The sequence below is a fragment of the Euprymna scolopes genome, chromosome 21 (genome assembly GCF_053919585.1).
Source record: "Euprymna scolopes isolate OS-2025 chromosome 21, ASM5391958v1, whole genome shotgun sequence".
Classification (NCBI taxonomy): Eukaryota; Metazoa; Mollusca; class Cephalopoda; order Sepiida; family Sepiolidae; genus Euprymna; species Euprymna scolopes.
The window spans coordinates 53,157,842-53,182,717 of record NC_136502.1 but is presented as its reverse complement, the minus strand read 5'-3'; the positions used below and the strand labels follow the sequence as shown (position 1 = coordinate 53,182,717).

General features: G+C 33.9%; 1 protein-coding gene and 1 long non-coding RNA gene across 2 annotated transcripts in view; both read right to left on the bottom strand.

The window, feature by feature from the left end:
• The window catches only part of LOC145242345 (uncharacterized), an 18,864-nt gene extending 12,713 nt beyond the window's left edge, over window positions 1–6,151 (bottom strand). Inside the window, exon 1 of the long non-coding RNA XR_013862709.1 lies at window positions 6,004–6,151. This is a non-coding gene — a long non-coding RNA (uncharacterized LOC145242345). The remainder of the gene's footprint in view (window positions 1–6,003) is intronic.
• A 7,034-nt stretch (window positions 6,152–13,185) lies between these two features.
• On the bottom strand, window positions 13,186–19,461 carry LOC145242343 (uncharacterized). Its single transcript, XM_080105353.1, has 2 exons — window positions 19,261–19,461; window positions 13,186–14,182 (listed from the first exon to the last, which is right to left on the bottom strand). The coding sequence occupies exon 2, from the start codon at window positions 14,169–14,171 to the stop codon at window positions 13,413–13,415; it is 759 nt and encodes a 252-aa protein (XP_079961479.1). The 5' UTR covers window positions 14,172–14,182; window positions 19,261–19,461; the 3' UTR covers window positions 13,186–13,412.
• Window positions 19,462–24,876: the final 5,415 nt, after the last annotated feature.

Genomic DNA, 24,876 nt, shown 5'->3' with positions numbered 1-24,876 from the left:
CCAGAGTTCTTGAATACTGGTACCACAGAAGCAGTTTTCCAGCAGTCGGGAAAGCAAGATTCGCTAAAGCATTTATTGTAAAGTTTTGAGAGAACTCGAGCAATCTCAGCAGAGCATTTTTTTATTAGAACAGCCGGGATGAGATCTGGTTTACATGCTTTTGAGGTGTCTAGGGTTTTTATGATACCATACACCTGAGAAGGGGTGATTTTCAAATCGTCTAGTGTGGCGTCTGTCCGCAGAGGAAAGTTGGGGAGGGAGTGGTGTGCTGGGTCAAGTGTGGAGTTTGAGGCAAACCAACTGGCAAACAGATTTGCCTTGTCAGTTGCCCCGTGCAAGCAACTTCATGATTGTTTGATAGTGGGGGAATCATTGACTGCCCATTATTTACTACACTGTTGTAGATTTTCCAAAAATCACAGGTTCCTAATTTCTGTGCTTCAATGCGTTTCCTGGTGGTTTCAGTGTAATCTGTCTTGGCTGTCGCTATTACTCTCTTACAATTTTTTCTGGCTTCTATATACTTGTGTCTGTTTGAACTGGACTTATGTCGGTTGAATCTGTGGAACGCATGCTGCCTTTGAGCAACAGCAGCTGCACAAGCAGAGGTAAACCATTGAGGAGAGTGGGGTTTGCTATAGAATTTCCATATGGGAACATGTGCCTCAATTGCAGTTTTTAACCATTCAGTGGTCTCATTTGCACACTGTTCAGTGGGGAGAGAAAAGATATTTTGCCATGGGGCATCTCTGATGAGTTCCCTGATGGCTTCCTAGTTGGCCTTTTTGTAATACCTCATTGTTTTGAGTAGTGGGTCTTCAGTTTTAGGGCGAGAATTTAGGGTGATTTCTACCATTATTACAGTGTGATCAGCATTTCCGAGTGGGCTGTGGGCAATTGTTGTATAATCATTGGGAACTGTTGTCAGAAATAGATCTCGAAGTGAGACATGTTGGTCTTGCTGGTCTGGGAAACATGTTGGGAATGTAACCGTCTGAGATAGAAAATGAGATATAGCAAAGCTATGTGTTGTGCTACCAGCTACGTCTGTGTAATTAGAGAATCTAAGCCAGTTACTGTGGTGGACATTGAAGTCACCAAATACATGTACTTCAGCGCTAGTATCGAGGAAGAGAGTTATATCTATGCTGTCAGAGACTTTGTTAATTAGGGTACAGTCCTGGGTCGAGGGAAAGCGGTAGAGAAAATACAAGTAGCTAATATTATGTTGCATATTTAGTCTGAAGCACATAAAGGCCTGGTTGTCTGTTTCTAGTTTTATTTCTCTAGTCAGGGGGAGGGTGTTACGAATATAGACTCCAAGCCCATGCATATGTCTATCCAAGTCCTTACGACAGAGTGGGAGATAACCAGGCATGTTAAAGTGGTTAGAGGGAATGGAGGAGTGTAGGTTAGTTTCACTTAATGCTAAGATATCCGGGGTGTTTACAAGGAGCTATGATTCAACATCATCTAAGTTCGTTCTAAGCCCGTGGATATTCGTCAATGCAAGCCTCAAGTGAGGAGGCAGGTTGGTTTTCTTTGAGTTTGGTCCTGGTTTAAACGTATCTTTTGCTTGAGGTGTCATTTCATTTTGCTTAATTTAAAAGTTTTGGTTAGGGTGAGGGGTGCTGGACATATGGTTGTGCAGAATATCAGACATGCAACACAAGTAGACCATCAGCTGTCCTCACCCACAGGATTGTGGCCTCAGGAAAGCCCACCAGGGATGAGTGCAGGGTCCCTTTCCATGCACGACATGGCACTACAAACATCCCGATATTATACAACTGTTGATGAAGCAGCCGCTCTAAGCACTACCAAAGAGTTAGGGCTCCTGTACTATCAGTCGGAAACAGCAGCCAGGAAGCTGTCAATCCGGTACCCTCAATCCATTAGGCAAAGTCAGCTCAGTCCACTGTACTGACATATATGGTACTGAAGCACCCCCACAGTGTTCAGTTGGAGGGATGGGATGTGACCGGAGCGGGGGAAAAAACGGCGTTCATTGCCCTAGTCAGGAAACAAGGTCAACCACTGGGCGATTCTGACGAGTCCCTGTGATAGCACCTCTACACCTGACTAATAGGCAAAGAAGGAGTATGAGAGCCGGGCAATAGACACAGCCTATCTCCTCCTTACGCAGTTTAGGTTTGCCAACCGGTGATTTGTTTGAGTCACCAACTCTAGGGAGGTTGTCATCCAGGACTGAAGAGGCCTCCCTCCCCTAGGTTTGGCTTCAGAGTTTTCCCTCTCCTAGACGGATGACCTGGGAAGATCTACTGGTCCATCAGCACCGAGAAGGTTCGCCCCGCGCCTGAGTCCTAATCCAGGTATTTCTGCGACCCCGCCTGGGTAGTTAATATTAATTGGTTTATTAGGTTAGTATCTACTGAAAAAAATAGTTATTTAGGTTAACATCTACTGTAAGATTTTACTCGAAGTGATTAAAAGGACATCACTATGCTTTCCATTATTATTGGGAGAGGGGATAGGTACGAATTCATGCAGTGGAAGCACTAAATTTTCAACAGCATTGGTTTGAGAGATGAGTTTAAGCAAGGTTAGATAGTTTTGTAAGTTCAGGAATAGGATGATATGTTAAAGTATGATCTACTTAATATCAGAAATTTAATACGACTGAAAGATAAGATATATGCTCAATTAAGGATTTACTTAGAAGTTTAGTTTTGGGATAAGAGTATAATCAGAAGCATGTCTAAGAAATCTTTAGGTGTTAATGTGTATCGATTTATGAGAAGCCAGTCTATTAGGGCTTAGGGTTGAAAGTTAGTACACCTCTAAGTTACGTGCAATGGATTAGATTTAATGGCAGCTTAACAGTGCAATATACTCACATGTTAGGGTATAGAGTTTGGGTGGGGTAGAGTAAAAAAAAGTGGGGAGAGTTGTCATGCAATACAGACAAAGGCAGTCATCTTGGAGGCAAAGTATCTATAGGATATGCATAGTATACTAGCAGCTGTATTTTTTGCGGTTTGGTGAGGAATTATCGGTGGTTTAATTGTTCGAGTCCATAGACTAGGTCAGGCAAAAAACACTTGAAAGGAGTCCCTGATATTGCAATTGTGTCTATCTAATTTTTTAGAAGTTGAATAGAGTAGTAGACGGTGTTGATCTTTGTTTAGGGATAGAAATGAGGATTTAAGGTAAAGGTGATATAAGGAATTAAATGAGGATTAGATATACGATCACTGGATGTTGAACTGCTCGGGAGAAATTTTGAATCTATTCAGAAGAATGTCTTAGTGATATAAGATTTGAGAAATTTACAGTCCGAGGATACTGAAAGTAAGTTGTGAACTGATGAGGGTCCAGTATAGGCGATTAGATGTAGGTAGCAAGGTGGTTTTAGTTTAGTATGTACGAACTGTATATATTAAGTATACTGCTTAAGTTCTACCCTCAATCATGAAGGGAAATCTGCTTGTAATGCGGTTGGCTAATTTGACAAGAAAAGAAGCGTGTAAGGTTGTTTTAATAGAAAGAGCTAATCTAATTTTGATGATATCGGCTTACAGACAATTGTACAGATTGATGAATTGCTGAGTAATAGGAGCTCCTCTTTCTGGTGTTTTGATGAGGAACAGATCAAAAGCATAGACTTTATAACTGGAAAATACACTCCCGGAATAGGTCTCCCGAAAGGAGATGGCAATGTGCGAGGGGAAGGCGTACTTTCTATTTATTAAATAAATTTTCTCATTTTTATTAATATTTTTTTTTTTTTTTGCGTCTTACCATGGCTGTTTATATTAAGTATCATACTTAAATAAAGTTTTTCTGTCATCTAAATAAGCTAATCTATAGGGATTTCCTCGCTCCCACTACCTCGATGCGTCATGGTAAAAAGAAAGAATTTAGGAAATTGTTTTGAAATAAAGAAGAATGGTTTAAGTGTGTCTGAGAAATAAAAATAAAGTAAAACTAAACAGAATTATATGTACACACGAGAAAAGAGGGTTAGATTTATTTGAATTTTTAAGAAAGTGCGGATAAAAAATGTACTTAGCTTAAAGTTACATCTACGAGGCATGCTTTCCATCGGTCAGCGTCCAAATGACGCTAAGAAATTCTACCTTTATTAACAGAGGTCATCGGAGGGGGGGTGAGGTCGTCTAGCGAAGGGTTTCCTCTTCTTTTTTAAGGAGAAGGAAAGAAACCTGTATTCTGCTTATATATTTTAAAGATAAGATTTTAAACGCCGACAAATTTTGATTTTACAACATTGCTAGGCCAGGCACGAATTAAATTAAAGAAAAAAAAACAAAAAAAACTGAGTAATGGCAAATAAGGCTGAAAAGAAAATTTGCGAGCAATACATAATCTGAAATCAAGAACAATTCATAGCTGTAATATTTACCAGTTAGAAAATCCATCCGTCTTTTTTTTATATGAAATTAAACAAATAAGAATTTATTTATTATTTTGGAAAAATGTTTACGTTAACTACAACAGAATACCGACTAATAAAAATTTTTTTTAGGGGTTTCCATTGTTGCGGACAATGAATCTGATATTCAAACCAGTTGCAAATTTACCATTTGTGTGGTATTAACCCCTTGACTCTGAGACTATTTTGTTCCATTTTACCGCCTTCGTTAATGCTATGCATGAGTACACAGTAGTGGTTTCCTACATGATGCTTTCGCACACACATAGAAAAGTGACTTGTCACATCGCGGCAGAATCATTAACAGACAGGAAAATTTCAAGAAAAAAATGTGGTTCATTTTTTTGAGTTACATAATTTTTAATGCTTTTTATTTGATCGAAAAAATTAAGTTTTCACAAGCGGTTTACAAAAACATTTTTCTGTTTTTCATTCTTTTGGGAGTAGAGGGGAGAGCGGGGTATTCAATTATAGAACTTGTATCGTTTTTAACGGGTGCTTATGCAATTTAATTAACTGTTTTTCCGTAAGTAACAAGCTGACATTAACCGAGCAAAAGATCTGTTTAATATTTCACAAAAATTCTGTTTAGATTTTGAGGGTGGGCGATGGAGAAGCGGAGGTATTGTATACTAATTTAAAGCATTGATTCGGATCGTAAAGAAAGTAGAGTCGAGTGTTACGTGAGAACAAGAAAAATGGCCGATATGTGATTCTTACATCTATGAAGTCTCGATAATGGCTGAAAATTAAAACAAAATACTGGTAGAAACCTACCTAATAACTAGCATTTAATTCTACTAAAATGGTGGACAAATTTTTTGGCGTTTCTATACTATTGGGACGAAACTTCGAAAATCATAAAACTGAATTTCACATGAAAACAATGGTATATTCCTCATATTTTTAAGATGATTATATCCAAAAATTACGAAAATCGATAAGGTAGAAAATTATTTATTAATGAAAATAAAATAGAATTTGATGGAAACTATCGTAAGACACAGGAGAGTTCAAAAGGAGGGTAATTTTCCGTTTCGATTTAAACAAGATGGTGGCAATTTTTAACCTGCTACCACGATTTTTAATAATTCAGTAATATTCAGGTAATTCCGACTGTATATTTTGGAAGCTACCATTTTAACTTATTAGAATTGACAAAAAAACAACAAAAAAAATCAGTTCAACCCGTTATTTTTCATCTGATTTATCGACTACAAAATCTCGTCCCAATAGTGTAGAAGCTCCCTTTATGTTTTTAAAATTTAATGTTTAATTTTCAGCATTTAAAAATATGTCATTTTAGTAAATAATTATTTGTGATTTAAAAAGCCCTATTTACCTTCCTTCCACAAAGGCAAAGTTGGGCATAAGGCTCGTTTTAATGCAGAGTGGTGGGTGGAGATCCAGCTTTCTAAAACAAATGGACGTTGCGGATTTGGATAAAAAAAAAAAATTAAACATGCTTGATTTCTACCTAAATCTAGAACAGATTTTAATGAATGGAGGAAAACAAATTAAATTCTAAAACTGAGAAAAACAAACTAAATTCTAGAGGAAAGCCAAGAAATATATTTGACTGAAAATACCTTTTAAAGCAATTGTACGGTTCCTTTCTTTGAATTTTGTTCTGTTTCTTTTTTAGTTAAGATTATTTTTATTATCATACTTACCTTTAACTTATTCGCGATAATTTTTTTTTTTTCAAAAACAGAGAAATCACCGCAACCGGTGTAGAAGGAAAAATTCCCTGCCAAATTAAAGAATAAAACGCATCTAATCAAATGCCCCTTTTTTTTTAAGCAGTAGTAATCATGGTGAGAGTAGTAGTAGTAGTAGTAGTAGTAGTAGTTTAAATTATTATTAATTATTAAATATGTGATTATATTATTTTAAATTAAAAAAAGTCCTGCGTATTGTTTGCATAACGGTGATTAGGGAAATTTTATTCCTTTTACGTGATATAGAGTTTGAGAATATTTTACCAACCTTGCCCCAAGTTATATGCCGGCTTGCTGATGATGTGTAGTACAAACACTGACTTTTCTTTCCTTTTGCAGGGGCATCCCTGTTAAAGCTATTTGGCCATATGATGATCAATAATTTCGATCAGACACTTCAGGATTTGTTTGACAGAAAACTTCTAGGTACCCACAAAAAAAGACATTTTTTCCCATATTTCCGTCACTTGATCACTAAACAAAGCTATCTTCACTGGAAGATATGCCACTCTAATAAAATACTTCATTTCTTACATGGTCCTGGATATGACCTTAAACTATATCCAGTGGTGAGGCCCCAGCTTGCGGGTTTTGGGGAGTGTGGAGCCACCCTTTAATTGACATTGCTCCCAGGTCCACTCTGATCCGGAGTGGTAGTACCTGTTAGGGTCCCAACTATGGGTTAAATAGAAACCAACTTAAAAACAACAAATATGTTCTATTAAAAATTTTTTTTCAAAATCTTCGGATTCTGCATTAAATAACCTGAAAAGGGTTGATATGCCGTAAAACAAAAACAACCAAACCATTTATTTCTTACATACCTTTATTCACTACCCAACCTTCTGCCATTCCACAGCCTATAGTGTAAGTAAATACATATCATTGTTGTTTATAAAAGAGCTTTTTGCCCCACAAATGGTATGACAGTGATAAGCGAGATATGGTTCCTCTTGATTAATAATTTTCTTCCTAATCAGATATTGTAAAAGCTCAACCCCTTCCCATGTTAAGAATGGGTTTCTTGTTTGTTTGCGCATGTCTAATCATCCAGCATAATGGACAGCAGAAATTGGAAGTCGAAAATACAATCTTGACTATCGCCGAAGGGTTTTGTTTTCTTTCAGTTAACGACCCTTTTGTTACAAATTATTTTAGGAGTTGCTTTACAGCTGTCTAGTTTAGCTCTGCTGTCAGACGCATTGCTTTTATCCAGTGTTTAAATGTTTGTGTTCAATAAAATGTCTCTTTAGTATACTGGGGGTCGGGTGGGATTAAAAAAAAACTTAAACTAAATTTTCTTTAGTTATAGATAATTTTTGGAGAGTCACAAAAATGTATTATGAAGTTATACAGTAGACGCTTCTTTTAAAAATCTATATTTTATATCGCTTTTCCTTTTCGCAGCAGTCGGTTAATATTGATTTCTTGACGATGTCAGATGTTAGTTTATATGGATTTGAATGACTTAAAGCTTCCTTGAGATTCTAGTACTCTCTGCACTTTTCCAGAGAAATTCCAGAATATACATGGTTCCATTATTCTTGATACTTCAAAGCATTTTGTGTAAAAACACCACATGTGATGCCCTAAAAATAAAAAAAGGTGATAACCTCTAGTGTCATGGAGGTTTCATTCCATTGAGGACACTCAGAGTTTTTATCTGGAAAAATATACCAAACATAATATTGTAATAGAACAACAAAGAAGAACACCAACTGCTAAGACACCAAAGGGTTACTTCCCTATAAGCAGTGAGACCCAGACATTGGAGACAAAAAAGCATGCTTCTCCTATGGTTGGTTGAATCTCATGTAGGGGAATATGATGTGATGCTGTCATAGATTCTATACCTACTCTGCATGGTTGAAACCACCCAGAAGAGTGAGATAAAGATCCTATCTCGTATGGTAGAGACCACACAGAGAGTTGAGGCAAGAAATTGAAGAAAGAGACATGCTTTCATTATGCTGAGAACAGGCTGACATAGGCTGAATATTCTTATCATATTTAAGATTTCCACCCAGTGGTGACTTAATGAACATTTTATTGTTTTGTTAACGTTGTATGTTCTTTACATTTGTCAGCGTATTGTAGAAATTTCTTCCGGCATTCAAGCCAAGATCACAGTGTAGTATTTGTTCTAATGCTATAATTTAGATAATTTGTTCTAAGTCAATGTAGGGGAAACCTTTCTATACTAAGGCAATTTTTATTTTTGCCTGCTTCCAGAGTACCCCTTTTTGGAGAGCTGGTTCCCCCCCCCACACACACACATTAAAAACGACCTTGTGTCACATTTTGCTTAAGGGAGGAACCAAATAAATACCAATAAATGCATTTCTCATGTCTGGGCTCAGTTCTAGTCAGTTAATGTACGTTTTTTATACTTGTTAAAATATTGCTTTTTTTTTTAATTTCAGTTTAATTCAAAAATACTAAGATACCATAATACGTAAAATAGCGAGCGTTCGTCTTCTATATCTTGTGTGATGATATAATTCCTTAGTCTATTGATGTACTTTGCCCACCTTGCTGCTTTAGTTTCCAACTCAGTACTCACAGTCTCTGGGTAGTGTGGTAGGAGATCATATTTGTTTTTTTTCTTTTTTGTTTTTTTATCTTTTTTTCTTTTACTTTTTTTTACTTTTGTGTTCTCTTATTTATTTTTATTTATTTATTGTTGTTATTTGTGTTAAATAAACGACTCTGTCCTTGTCGCCAATGTGATGTTTGGCATTGGAAGTAATCGATGCTGATTAAATATCGGTTACTACCACAGTGGAATAGTAGGATCTATGATGAGAGAGAAGACAATATCATATTTGTATATTCTTCCAGCTAAAAACCCAGATGTCCATACTCCATAACCCATGCGACAATAAAGGTTATCTCCTTTTTTTATTGTTTAGCGTATTCCAACAGTCCAACACTGATGCTGATTCCATTACATATTTTTTTTATTGTTTCGAAGGGTTCAAATGATGTGATTACACAGCTTACCCTGATCGTTTTAGTTTCATTGGTTTCGTGTAACGTTCCTTTCATGTTTCTAGTTTTGTTTGCACAGTGTTATTCTATTTTTGTTTATCAGACATTGGTATGTACTATCTAAGTTGCTGTTTGCATTCAAGGATTTTGTTTTCTGTATTTCCGCTGTTCCCCTCAATTCCATGATTCTTATTGTGTCAATCTACATATGTTGATCTTCACATAAACTGTACAATGATCTCTGATGATAACCTGTAATGAAATGATCGATAAAGTCATGGGGGGAAAAAGAAAAAAATGTCAATGTTAATGACTGCTTAGACTGAAATCCACCAGAGAAAAATGTTAGTCTTTTGCAGTGGCGTACCTATGTAAAATGGCGCCCATGGCAAAGTTTGAATGTGCGCTCCTTCTTAATAATTTATACCTTAGATATACCTAACTACTAATTTTAATTTTTGTCAAGCAATTTTTACGCCCATGTCAGAGTGGCGCCCATGGCACGGGCCATGCCTGCCATACCCTAGATACGCCACTGGTCTTTTGTTACATGTAGCAGTTTTAGAGAATAAAAAAGAAATAAAAAATACTGCAAACCCAGGGAAGACAAATGTGTGTCGTTTTTAGTGAAAACTATTTTTTCATATGAGCATAAATTATTCAATGTTGGTATCTTTCATCTAAAGGTATTGTACAAGAATGTAAAAAGATTATTTTTCCTATAAATAGAGGCTTCACACAGGCTTTTAAAATAAGGAAATAATCGTTACTCGTGCATATTAAGAACCAAACATATCTCAACATCCGCTTTGGCTTTGCCAAGAACGTGACGTCAACTTCCAGATTATTGCTGAGCATTGCCTGACAAATCTTACCAACAGTACAAAACAGAAAAATAGCAAAAGAAATAAGTGGAAATCATAGAAATGAAAAGAAAAGACAACGACCTACAGTAATTTTGTTTATTATTCATTTTTTTTTTCTTAAAAAAAAAAAATGAATGACAAACATATTTTATGCTGGGGGGGGGGCGGTCAGAAGATTTTTTTTCTTTCAAAACAAATTATGTATTATTTTATATTTCTTTCACAAGTATTTTCAAATGTTTTTTTTTTTCAAAGAGAATTGTTAAACAATGTTTAAAAAAAGGTTCACTTGTTGGAAAAACTTATTTTCATAGAAAAGACAAAAATGATTTTTTCCAAGCATGTTTTTTAAAGTATTTTTCAGTAACTTTTCAAGAATATAATTTTTTTTTTCAAACAAAATGTAAAAAACAGCTGCAAAAAATAAGGTTCAAGGAAACCAAGATTTTTTTTTTTTTTGTATATTAAAAAGGTTTTTTTTAATTTGTTTCTGTGGCAGGGGAAGGTTGAATGTTATGCTTTCATCGTTTAAATACAGACTCCTCAATTTCAACATGATGCCCTGGGCCTCCTATCTGCTGAGAAATCTATTATTATATGTCCAGAGCCCATCTCACATTCTCACATTAGGTATATATAAAGCTATATCGTGGGCCCATAGATTTATTATTTTTAGGCTGGTTGCAATCGTGATTTGGGCTTCATGGAAGAAAGTGGCATTTCTTATAGATGTTTACTTCCTGCAACTTGCATTTGTGCATCTCCACCCACATCCGTCACGCAAATAGCCTCTCCATGCAAAGACAGAATTAATGCGTAATTCATTTTTTGCGATATCAAATTTTTTCCTGACAAAAATCAATCACTTTCCCCAGGGTTTCAAGCTGTTTTTCCAACATAGAGAAATTCATATTGTTACTCTCACTGATTTCCAAGTAACAACAAGTTCCCCCCCCCCCGCTTCCAATTTTTACGTCTGCTAGTTTACTTTGTGTTGTGATTGGCTAATTAGGTTTTACATCAGACTACTGGAAAAAGGTGTTACAACTTGTCATAATATGAGTAAAGCCAAGCGGGTGCTGAGATACGTCTGATTTTTAATATGAACATGTACCAAATAATCTTTTAAATGTTGTATTCCTTGTTTTTTACAATAAATTTTGTAAATGGTTACTTGCATAGTTTTACACTTCATAAACACAGACACACACACATATACGTATATATGTGTACATATATATATGTGCGTGGGTGTGTGTGGGCATACATGAAGAGTAGATCTATTCAAATTATCATTTACAAAATTTATTGTTAAAAAGTAAGGAATATAGCATATATATATATATATATATATATATATTTACTAACAGGCCGCTAAGCGTTGCCCAGTCAAAAAATACATTTAAATATGATATTTAATTCATGCAGATAACGTATTTATTGTTATAGGGACAATCCTCTATCGACTGTTATATCAAACTTTATATATAGTAATGAGACAAAAACTAAAATGAATCTATATATGACTTGGATGCTATCAGCGAGAATCTAAACCAAAACACAACTCTCCATCCTCATTTCTCCGCCTCATGGTCAAGCTCACACACACACACATTATATATATAAATTCACTTGTTATCACTTTTTTTTTTTAATGAGGGAATCGCTCAATCATCAAAGACAATATGCAAGAAAGCAAATAAGGTCCACAGATATATATATATATATATATATATATATATATATATATATATATATATATATATATATATATATATTAAACTAATAAACGGATCATTTTTAAATATATATTCTAGAAAATATGGTAACATTGGCAAATTATTATTTTTTCTAAATGTTAATATTTAGGGGGTGCATATATATAAAGTTTGTATTTATTTTATTATATATTTTCATTTTATTTTTTAAGAACCGGTGATCATAGATTTTGGAATATATATTCTCAGAAAACCGATCAGGGCACACTATTATTATTGTAAACTTCACAATTAAGGTGTTCCTAAATCTGTACCTGCCCCCCCCTCCAAATGTTTTAAATAAGTTAGATGCAAAAAGTTTAAGAGAAAAAATTGCTCTACATCAAATCACATCAACCACTGATGGCATACGTAACTTCTGGAGCTGCTAGGCATAGTAAGAGTTAATGCAAAGTGTATGCACTAGTATGTTTGAAAATGGATGGAAATGCCCGTTTTATTCTATCAGTTAATACTGTCTTTTTTTTCACTAAAGTTTAGGATGAATAGTTTGTTAGAGCATACAAGCACGTGATAAGGACTGGTATGAGTAATAAGGGCTCTCACAGAGTCCCTTTAAAGAAAAAGATTGATTCATGAAGTGGTGTCTGTCAGGACCAAAAATACTGCAATCTACTGCTTAGAATTTATAGGTAGAAACTTATTAAATATGATCATAGTTTGTTTTATGTTCCTGTTAGCATTTAATCTATTTAGATTTACATCTAACTTGCCAAAGATAAAATTACTTCATCAATGAGTTTGTCTGGAGAATATTCAAGATCCTCCTTAACAGCTGCATGATAATCCAAAAGAGCGACATTCCTGTTGGTTTGGATAAGCGGCTTTCAATCAGCGATAGAAGCATGTTATCATCCAGTTAGAAGCTTACTTTCTATAATCCTGGAAAGTTCCTGGGAGATACAGGACAGGAACTATCTAATAGTTGTGGAAACTTTGTTAAAAGTTTCATTAAAATAATTTTTTTAATATAATTAACACAAATAATTAAGCATATATAAAGACCTGGAATATTATTTACTTAAAATTATGTAACTAAACATTTATTCACTCCATATCTCTTTAATCAGTTTTTAATATATTCATGCTGGCAATTTTGATTTTAGAGCATATCCAATCATAAATGGTTATTTTCCTTGGCTTATTTTGAAAATGAAGTTTGAACAGCCCGAATCCTTGTTCACTCTGAAATTGAACAATATTTTGCAATCAATATTGTTGCTTGCTCATTGTGTTGGAATATATTAATAATTTGTATACTAATACACAAGAAGTACTTACTATATAACTGTTTATGGCTAAAGTAAGGTAAAGATGAGTTATTTACTCAAGTTAAACAACCATAACATGATGCAACAATACAGATCAATGGCTACACACATGGAAAGCGATGATAGAAAGAATAAAGACCAAACTGTATACAAAAAGATTTTATTAATTGATTTGTGTATCTTTTTGGCTTAAGAGTGATAACTGACACGTTCACAAGTGTGTGTTGGAAATGTATGACTTCCCTTTATCTAGCCTTTGTTGAACATTCTATGTATTTGTTTATCGCAAATGTTACAATATTTTAGGTTTTTATCACACTTTGTTTTTCGCGAACAATGATAATTTCTCTCTTGTATGGAGTATTTCACTTTTACTTTTCGTGTGGTGTTTGCTTGGTTTTGCTAAGTGCAGAACCATTGTGAATGCGCATGTGTATCTTTAAATTTGATTTCTGAGAAAACGAAGAGGAACAAATTTCACAAGAAAAAGGTTTCTCCCCAGTGTGCGTTAGCATATGTTTCTTTAAATTCGACGTGTTTGGAAACGATGTGTTACACACCTCACATGAATACGGTTTCTCCCCAGTGTGACTCCGCGTATGTATCTTTAATTGAGTTGTTGTCGCAAATGATGAGTCACACACGTCACATCTATAAGGCTTCTCACCCGTGTGTGTCCGTATGTGCCTCTTTAAATATGACACAGTGGTGAATGATGAGTCACAAACCTTGCAGGAAAAAGGTTTCACTCCTGTGTGTGATCGCATGTGCACGTTGCGGTCGGATGACGTCGCAAATGAGGAGCCGCATTCGTGACAAGCAAAAGGTTTCTCACCAGTGTGGATGCGGATATGTCGCTTCAGACAAGATATTGTTGTGAATGATGAAGCACAAACCTCACAAGAATATGGCTTCAGTCCTGTGTGTGATCGCATATGGATCTTGAGATCGGATGATGCTGCGAACGCTGAGCTGCATTCATTGCATGAATATGGTTTCTCACCGGTGTGAGTTCGCACGTGTGTTTTTAAATGAGATTCTCGCGTGAATGATGAGTCACACACTTCACAAGAATGAGGTTTATCACATGTCAGAGTTTCAGCATTTCTCTCACTTGTGGTTTTCTCCATTGTTTACTTCCCTGTGAATAAATGAGATATTTTCTTTTATAAACATAAAGCGACACATGGATTATTCTTTTCCACAATTTTTTTTTGACACAGTATTATTACAAAAACAATAATTTTATAAATAATAATAATAATGATAATAATAAAGTCATCGAATGTGGAAACCAACCCAAACAAACTACAAACTCTAACCAGCTACATGAAAGTTACAATAGAAATAAAACTGAAAAATAAATTATTAAAAAGACAATAGTTTTCTAAATAAAAATAAAAATTATAACAATAATAATAGCAACAATAATAGAGATAATGATAATAACAATAACAATAATAAACATAATGATAATGACAACAATAATGAGAATAATGATAAAGAATAATAATAATAACAATAATAACAACAGTAATAATAACAACAATAAGAATAATAGCAATAACAACAATAAGAATAATAACAATAACAACAATAAGAATAATAACAATAATAATAACAATAACAATAATGGGTGTTGCAATATAAATAAAACTAAAACATGAACTGACCTCAACGTTAAACTGTGAAACATAAATTGTTTTTTTTCCACCACAATTTTTGACACGTTTTTACTAAATAAACTTATGGTGTGTCAAAGCTGATGTTATTTCAGTTGATATTCTAATAATTTTAATAGAATTACATTAACACGGTGTTAACATGTACAGTTTGTATTTTAAATAACTTTCACACATAAAATTAGTTTTTATTCATATTAGAGTGATGTTTCAAATAAAAAACATTTATTTTACTGAGTTCACAAGTCAATTATTACATTGTTGTGTTAACCTTCAGATGAAATTACTTTATATTTGTTGACAAAATAAAATAAACAACGATTTTTCTCCAATAAAAATATATAAATTACACTCAAGGTAGATTATTTGTCAGAGAGCGAATGAGAAGGAAACAATTTAAAAGTGAGGTTATCAAAAGATATTAAGAATCTGTGATTAAACTTTTCTAAAATTGATTTTGTGCATAAAATAATATTTGTAATATTTTCTCTCATAAAAAATGAAAGAAAAGATATGAATAATTATCCAATGTGATTGAATAATTTTACAGTTTTAATTACAATTTCTATTGCTTAAATGTGTTCAGGGTGAGTGAAGTGCAAAGGGACTCAAACAAATGCTAAAAAGCAAATAGCTTTAATCGTTTGCCTTTTTTCTTTTTTCTGCTTCGTTTGGATTCCCTTTCTTCATCACTTCCAAAAGCAAAGAAAGATAACATGGGAACATGGTTACTCAAAGTCTTTTCAATCAGTGAAAATCGTTTCAAACCCCAAAAGCAACACATCCATGCAAAAGTAGCAAGCCAACAACTCTTCTGAACATATATCAACACAAATAATTAACACATGGAACACCATAATAGTACAATTCTTACTTGAATACATCCATGACTTTATCAGCATCAATCTGATATGGATACGTGAATATACCTCCCCCCAAACAGATGACTCCCTGATGTACATTAAGACGTGGAAACACAAATCTAAAATGAAAATGACGCATCAATGCTGTAACCATCATGTCTTCAACTACGTTTGCAGGCCAAGTATAAATACAGCTGGTTTTCGACAACCAGACAGAATGGGCTAGATCGCCGAACAGTGAGGTTCATCCCAACAGCAGCTCAAACCACAACACCAGAAGCAGCCACCCATCATTAACATCATCTAAGACAACACCAGCATCAGCCAGCTACCACCGCCATCACCTAAAACAATATCAGCAGCAGTCCCAGCCACAGCATCAGTAGCAGCCAGCCATTGCTGACCTCACTTAACACCAGCGGCGTCACAAGCCACCGCATTAGCAGCAGCCAACCACCATCAATCTAACCCTAGATAACACCCGCAGCAGCTATCTCAACTATCCTTCCTTCGCCACCAACTCCCAGAGCCTGCCGAATGACAGCCATCCTTATTCCAATCAGCTGACCAACCCTGACAAGATCAAAAGTTTTTACTACGATCGTATTGACCCTCGAAAAAAGTTTGAACTAAATTCCTTCTTGCTTCCATATGCTCCATTTTGTAATATAACAATACTTAGCTAAGTCCAGTTTAATTTTAAAACTGTACATAAAAACGAGTCTTCACTTTGAAATGCTTTTATTTTCACAGAATGGTCTTATTTTAAATCAAATGTTATAATCCAAATATATTTTTTTGGTTTGTGATTTGATATTTTATTTTGCAGAATGATAATGAAAATATCTTTTAAAAATTTACATAAATTATTTTTACTTTAATTTTTTAAAATATCTTATAATAAAAATATATTTTTTAGTCATTACTTTTAAATATTTTTTTTTAATATTTTGTAAAAAAAAAAAAATATTTTTAGTCGTTACATTGAAATGAATTATGTTTAAGTATTAATCAGAGGGGACATTTCCTTTTTATACACTACCAAGACTTTTGTGAAACAGAAATTGGAAGTCAAATGAAATAAAATATATATATATATATATATATATAACCTTCAGAATATGGGAAAATATATAATTATTTCCACAGCCAGACAATGTTGTAGCTAATAAGAGCCATGACAGCCCACAAACTCGAAGTCCAAGACTCAAGTTTTGCCCTCACTTGGGCTTGTGAGTTAGACACATCTGAACTCATAATTGGAGACCAAGTTTGGACGTGTCTAACTGATGAGCCAAAAAGAGAGTCAAACACGAGTCTTGGACTTCCGATTTATTGGCTGTCATGGCTCTTGAAAGCTATGTAGTTATCTGGCTGTGGAAATTATATATATATATATATATATATATATATATATATATATATATATATATATATTTATATAAGAAAATCAATTTAAACTCTGTATTTACTCGACAAGAAATAAAAGTAGAAAACTTAAAATTTTTCTTTTTGACGGAGTTCTAAAGAATGATTCTTATCTTCAGATGAACGCAGTAAAATAATATTCATAGGCAAGCTATAATTCTGCTGGTTAGCACATAAATTGAAAACTACAAAAACTAGAAATGATTTGTATAAAAGTTGATAATAACGTAGAAATGGATATGTTAAAAGGATATCCCAAATGTTCTAGTAAGCTGAGAAGCAGTCTCTGCTATTGTGATGGGGGTTCTTGAAAATAAACTTTGTTCATAGAAGTCTGTTTAGTTATAGGTATACAGGTGGCTGTAGCTAGTGTTTGCTCTGGTTGCTTTACATGAAAAAGCAGAGATTGGACCTCCCTCAAATATTTTACATGAAAATAACGACAATATTAATTGATCAGGTGGATTACTTTTCCCTGTCACCAGTTGCAAAGTTAGAAAAAATAACTGATAAAATTCAACAATCATTTTGGAAAACTAAACGTTTCAATATAACTAAGTATTTATTATTAACTACCTAACAATGTATTTTTAATTAATTAAAAAAAATAGTTGAGCTAGCTTCGTGTGGTTAAACTTGAGAAAATGTGAAGACAAAAGAAAATATCCTTCATATTCAGAAATATCTCTATATTAAAAAAATAAAAATAAAAACTAAAGAAACATCTGTGGGATATATGTACCCGTGATGAAGCAAAAATATCATATGGAAAAATATTATGTAAATTAATCAAGAAAATTTTAAGTGATTAATGAATTAAGTCTTTTTTATATTTCAAAATAGCTGACAAAACAATGGCTCTTCTGTTACACAAAATTTTATTTTCTTACTTGATCAATTTACATGATTTTTTGTAATACGATATTTTCGTTTTGTCACGCGTACGTACATCATACAGATTTTTTTTAAAAATTAAGGCACTTTTGCAGTATGCAGACGGTGGCCATCTTTTTTGGTGCATTTCACTAAACTGTCACCAGGTGGTGCTTCTCGGTCAAAGAACAGGGGACAATTTTACTTCAATTCCAAAAATGTTTTGGAAAAAAATATCCAAAGTTGCTTTCATTCGGAAAAATGTTTCATTTAAATTATTGGGTTTTTATTACTATACACATAGATTCGAAACAAATATATAACAAATAAATATTATCAAAGGCAAGATAAATTATTTAATGTAACGTGTTTATTTGGCTCGAAAAACATACAGTGTTTACCGTTGTATTTGAAAATTACAAATAGCGACAGACTCTGTGTTGAACACGCTAGGTTTGGGAAAATTAGTTAAAACTGAAAAACTATACAAAATACTGTTAGAAAACCACTGAATATATGTCAGCCTATCTCACAGTAACATATATTGAGTGAGTTCCTAACAATATTTTGTATAGTTTTTTAGGTTTAACTCATTTTCCCAAACTTAACGCATTCAACACGCCATTTGTATTTTTCAAATATACCGATAAACACTACATGTTTTGAACCGATTAAACATTCATTTTACATCAGATAAAAACACTAAAACCTTATCTACTTAGGTAGAAAAGTAACTTATGTTACCTTTGATAATATGTATTTGTTATATATTTATTTTTTGACAACTTTTTCGAATCTAAACCCAAATTATTAATTCAAAGTGGCTTTAATTCGAAAAATGTTTCATTTAAATTTATTTGTTAAAAAAAAAAACAATTTTACTTTATAAAATCCAATGTCGCTTTCGTTACAAAAAAAAATGTTTTATTCTGTTAAATAAATGTTTTTACAATTATATATTGATATATTTTTATGCAATAAATGTTTTGGTTTTCAAATATTTTTCTATTCGGGAAAAAAAATCTGGTTACTTATTCGCCGTGTTATTCGACAAAGAATAAATTGGAGTTATCGCCCCCTAACAAGGGTCGCCCTCCTCAAACTACAGAAGTGCCTTTGTTAATATAGGAAGTATTCTGGAAAAGAACCAAAAATATATTTTATCACTTATTAAAACAATTATAATTCGGTTTAATCAGTTGATCTTAATGCGCGGAAATACGTTCATTAAGAAGTACAGAAAAAATAGTGAATTGAAGGATTGACTTTTCAAACTAAGGGGGGGGGAGTATTTTTCTTCTTTTTAAAACGGCAACTTAAAATTCAATCGTGCGCTAATAATGTAAACAATTTTGGTAGTTATTATCACTTACCTTTATTTCTTTCGTTTTTTAGGGCGTGTGTGTAAAAAGAAAAATAATAAAATGTCAAGGGAACATGTGGAAGAGTCAGCAAGGGAGATAATTGAGTATAAAAGTCAGGCACATTGAATTATTATAACTATAAAATATTTATAGAAATCAAAGTTACAATAGTTTAAATTAAAAACATCAGCTTTAAAAGTAAAGGAATTTGGAAGCATTTAAACTGTCAAATAGAAAATCATTTATAACTTAAAGACTTAGCAACTCCTCATGTAATAAAAGTTTTAAGTTTGGAAGCTAGTTATCCAATAATTTTCTAATTAAAAGATTTAAAAAAAAAAAATAAAAAAAAATAATAATAATAATAATAATAATAATAATAATAATAATAATTGGGTTAACGCCTGTTTTACATGCTGGCACGTATCGGAAGATTTTAGAAATTGACTTCCAAACTAACCTAACTCTAGTCAGGTCTTTATAGTCCCTATAGGACTCTGGTTGAAAGTTACTATTTTGTAAGGGTGTAAGTCGGCATCCACTAATTCATAATCAGGATCTATCAATTTTTTAAGACCGAGGTTGCAGGTGCAGGAATCTCTAGAAATCGGAAGTAGTAGAGTATCCATGGGACCGTTAAAGGTAAATTTAACAAGATCTCCAATTAACAGAAAGTTTTCACCAAATCACATCCTCACAAACATAAAATAAAAATATGAATAACTCCGGAAAATATCAACACTTGACAAAGAACTTGAAATCGTTGTATTGATATGAAATAATAACATTTATTTATGTGTTCGAAAAATATTAATTAAACTCATTCGAATGTTAGTGTTTTCTTGTAAGGAGCGTTCATTATGCAAGCTTAGTTGAATAAGGATTTTTGGAGAACAGCATAAAGTGTAAGATTAGTGATTTTTATGAATAGAGTGTCACACGTGGCTTGAAATGAATCTAATTATTTTCTGAGACAAAATCAGTCATTAAACCATGTAAGTGAAATACGTGTGTGTGTGTTCATCGCATAAAAACAGTAGTTCGAAACAAACATTGTTAAAAAGAAGATAAAAATTCTCGTTCGATGTGGTGATTTTCCATAATGGGTGTTGAAGAGAAAAACTGATTTTATTTTGTCTATAGTGCGCGTAAAGTCCAGACGGGGGATTTTAACATCTCCCTTTTGATAGAGTTTCATCGACATGTGACAGGCTGGAGAAATCTGAAGAGAAACTGATTTGATTTGATTGATAATTTCAAGTTTATAAAGCATAGTTTGATTCTTGTATTAAAGAAAGTGGGTTTCTTGGATTCATATTCTCTTCGAATGTCACAATCCAATTAAAAAAATTTTTTAAAAAATAAAAAAAATAAATAAATAATAATAATAATAATAATAATTATTATTATTATGATGATGATGATGATGATGATGATGATTTCATTTGCTAACGTCTCTCTGAAAAGAGATGGAATTCATTTTCATAGGACTTCCATCAATCCCGGTTACAAACCAGAAGCTTCAAAGATCAAGGGTTTTCCTAAGGATATTAGTGGTACCTACATTAGCAGAAGTCTGAAGTGCCGCCCAAAACATTGGGAATTCATAGTTTTTTCAAATGTCCTTCCAGACAACTTGATACTACTACTAGCATACTAACTATGACCAGAATTATTTGTGTTTCAACCCCGTGCATACGCCTTATCTTCAAGGCCAAAATTTCTCCACTTCTCATTCTCATTCTCATTCTCTTTCACGTTCCTATCCCAGGGTACTGAGAAGTCTACAATTTGCCAGTTTTTTTAGACCTTGTCAATGAGGACCAAATCTGGACGATTATGCTCCAATTGCTTGGTTGTCATGACAGTTTTATCACACCATACCTGTACAGGGCCATCCTCAATTCAACAGGCACCTCCTCGAACTACTTTGCAGCACACTTCACCCCAACCTTCTTACAAACCTCCCAGTATATCTGAAACCCCATGCAATCATATCTTTTGCAGTACTCTCTCTGAGCTAATCCACTACACCCTGCTCCAAGGTGCGCAATTGACTGAGACCTTTCCACAAATCTGGCGTTCTGCAGCAACATCCTCTCCTATAACAACTCTTTAATGAACAGTCCTAATGCCTGCTCTTGTGCTGCACAAACAAAAGCTTCAACTCTTAGCCAGATACCCAGCTCTAAGCCATTGCTACATTGCCCAGCTCTAAGCCACATCTGCTATATCCTGAAAGAACTTTCCATGCATTTTCTTCCCAGCCAGTTCCAATTCCCTTTCTCTGTCTATACGTTTACCATGCCCAGCTTTGGTCTCACATACTTCCACTTCATTGGCCACAACCTTGAGCATCCACTCCTCACCTCTAACCACATGCTCCTTCAACGACATCTCCTCAGCTCTAGTACAATCTTTTACATTTATCAATCCTCTCCCACCATATTTCCTCTTTTAATACAGCCTAGTTACACTACTTCTAATGTGGAATATACCAAACATTGCTAAAATATTTTGTTTTGATATCCATGGTATACAACTCCTTCCCAGACCATTCTAAAATTCCTGCACTGTATCTCAAAACACTGACTACCCATACATTCACTGTTTTCATCAGGTTTCCTACATACAATTTCAACTTCGTAATTACAAGGAAGAATATGACAGAATCCCACAAACATGAATAATTAAATGCCTGAGAATGTATAAAATACCAAGCAAGATTATAAATTTAATAGAAAATGCAATGAAAACATGGACACTTGAACTGACGGTTGATGGGCAATACATAACAGAGATTAGAATACAAAGTATCACCACTATTATTCATTAAAGCTATGATGCCCCTTAACAATGTACTAAGAAAATGCCAAGCCGGATACAAATTCATGAATATAGATGAAGGAATGAACTACCTAATGACATAGATGACCTGAAGGTATTTGAAAAAACTAAGAAGGAATTAGAGACACTAATAAACACAACCAAAATCTTCAGTTAGGATATCTGAACGGAATTCAGCATGGAAAAGTGTGTGCTCCTGATAATGAGAAGGGGAAAACTGGAAGCAATGGAAGGTATGATACTACCCAGTCGAATGAAGATGAGGACACTAGGTGAACATGATAGCAACAAATATGTGGGTGTTCTGGAAGCAGACACTATCAAAACAACAGAAATGAAAGAGAAAATTAATAAGGAATACCTAAGAAGAGCAAGGAAACTCCTCGAAACGAAACTATATAGTAGAAATCTAATTAAAGGTATAAACACATAGGCAGTGGCACTTGCAAGATACTCTGAACCATTGATAGGACGGATCAAAGAAGAACTGAGACAACTTGACAAAAAAACCCAGGAAACTCATGACAATGCACAATGCACTACACCCAAAGGATAATATTTACCAACACTATGTGAAAAGAAAAGATGGTGGAAGAGGGCTAGTTAGAATAGAGGTCTGCGTAAATGACACAACAAAAGAATTAGAAAAATACACTATGCAAAACACTGAAAGGATAATTATGGCAGCAATAGACACTGAAAAAAACAACAACAACAACAATAACAAAAAAACAGAAGAAATAAGGGATAAGACAAAAAAAGTAAAATGTTAAGAAAAATAGCTAGATGGACGATTCATAAGGATGACAAAAGATAAGACTAATGAAAACACTTGGACATGGCTACAAAAAGGAAACCTTAACAGAGAAACTGAATCTCTAATAACAGCTATACAAGGCAATGCGATTAGAACCAACCACATGAAAGCAAGGATCAACAAGACAAGGAAACAGCAATTGCAGACTCTGCGGATAAATACACAAAACAATAAACCACATAATAAGCGAATGCAACAAACTAGCCAAAACGAATATAAAAATAGAAATGATCAAGTGGGGAAGGCAGTACACTGACAATTATGCAGACAACTGAATCTTGGACATCCAGACAAATGCTACAAGCACAAAACGGCAGCAGTACTTGAAAATGAAAGTCACAAACTCCTATGGGATATGGATATACAAATGAATAAACCCATCCACGCAAGCCGACTAGATGTCATACTAGTTAACAAGAAGGAAAAGACTCGCCAGATTGTAGATTTTGTTGTCCCAGCAGACCATAGAGTGAAGGTCAAGGAGATGGCGAAGCAGAGCAAATTCACTATACTGGCCAGAGAGGTCAAAGGAATATGGAAGATGAAAAATGTCAGGATAGCATCACCAATAGTAGGAGCTCTAGCAACTATACCGAAAAACTTTGAAAAGAGAATGGGAGAGATCGGAATCAAAGGGATGGCTGATAAGATACAGTGGATAACAGTAATGAAAACTGCTGAAATATTAAGGAAAGGAAGTAATGAAATATTTGAATGCGGAGATGAATACACATGAACTACAGACACAAACTGGACATGCAGAAAATGCTACAAGTGTAAAACATAATCACATGGAATCACAAAAACTTGACTGTGTGTGTGTGTGTGTGTGTGTGTGTGTGTGTGTGTGTGTGTGTGTGTGAGAGAGAGAGAGAGAGAGAGAGAGAGAGAGAAGGTTAAGGAGGATGGTAAGACCGCAAAGAGAAAGTGCTATCCAGACCTCCACTGAACGAGTGCAAATTTGCCACCCAAACTCCAATGAAGACCAATGGTCATCACCAACGAGAAATCAATGGTAAGCGGCTGTTATGATAACACAAATCCATCTGCAATGGTTATCGACAGTGGTGAAGAGTACTAGAAATCTGGGGAGATTTGTTGTCACTCAGACTCAAGAGAATGCCACGAGTTTTTCTCAAAGAGAAATCTTTGATGTGACTACTCCTAGTGAGTAAATAATAAAAATATAATTAACATCCTGCCTTACTTAAAACAGGATGTGAACTTGCTTGAAAGAAGTTTGAAAAGACAATTGAGTGCGAAGAAGACAGAAAAACAACTGAATGAAAAGAACAGGGTGGAAAGAAATGGAATAAAAAGTGTGCTAGAGGAAATAAAGCAAAGAATTGTATCAAAACGTGCAAAGATGAAGAGATACGACGATAGAATTGAACAAACAGAGGTTGTTTGGTCTAGACAAAAAGAAGTTCTGAGAGAAACTTAATAAAAGGTGAAATTCCTTAATGGAAATACAAAATTCTGAAGAATGCACAAATTTATAGTGTTAAAATGGAAAATAGCGGAAGTGCATCGTGTTTAAAAGACTTAACCAATGAAATAGAAAGTAAGTTTAAGCAAACCCAAGACGTGATAAAAGTAAACAGGGAAAAAGTTCAAAACAATGTAGAATTTTTTCAAATTGGTAGGCCTAAAGGATATTGGATGCTGTTCAAGGATATTGGATGCTGTTCAAGGATATTGGATGCTGTTCAAGGATATTGGATAAAAAAAAAACTTACCTAGTTTCATGAAAGGATTACATCTGAGTATTTGAGGCAAAAAAAAAAAAATCCAAATGAAAACTATAAATTACTTTAAAAAAAAACAACAACTTTTTTAAAGGAAAATATACTTTTTTATAAAATATTTTATTTAAAAAAATCTGGAAGAAAGTTAAAATATTTGTTGCAAAAATTAAATAAGAAAACTCTTATAATTTCAAATGTAAATTTTACGTTATC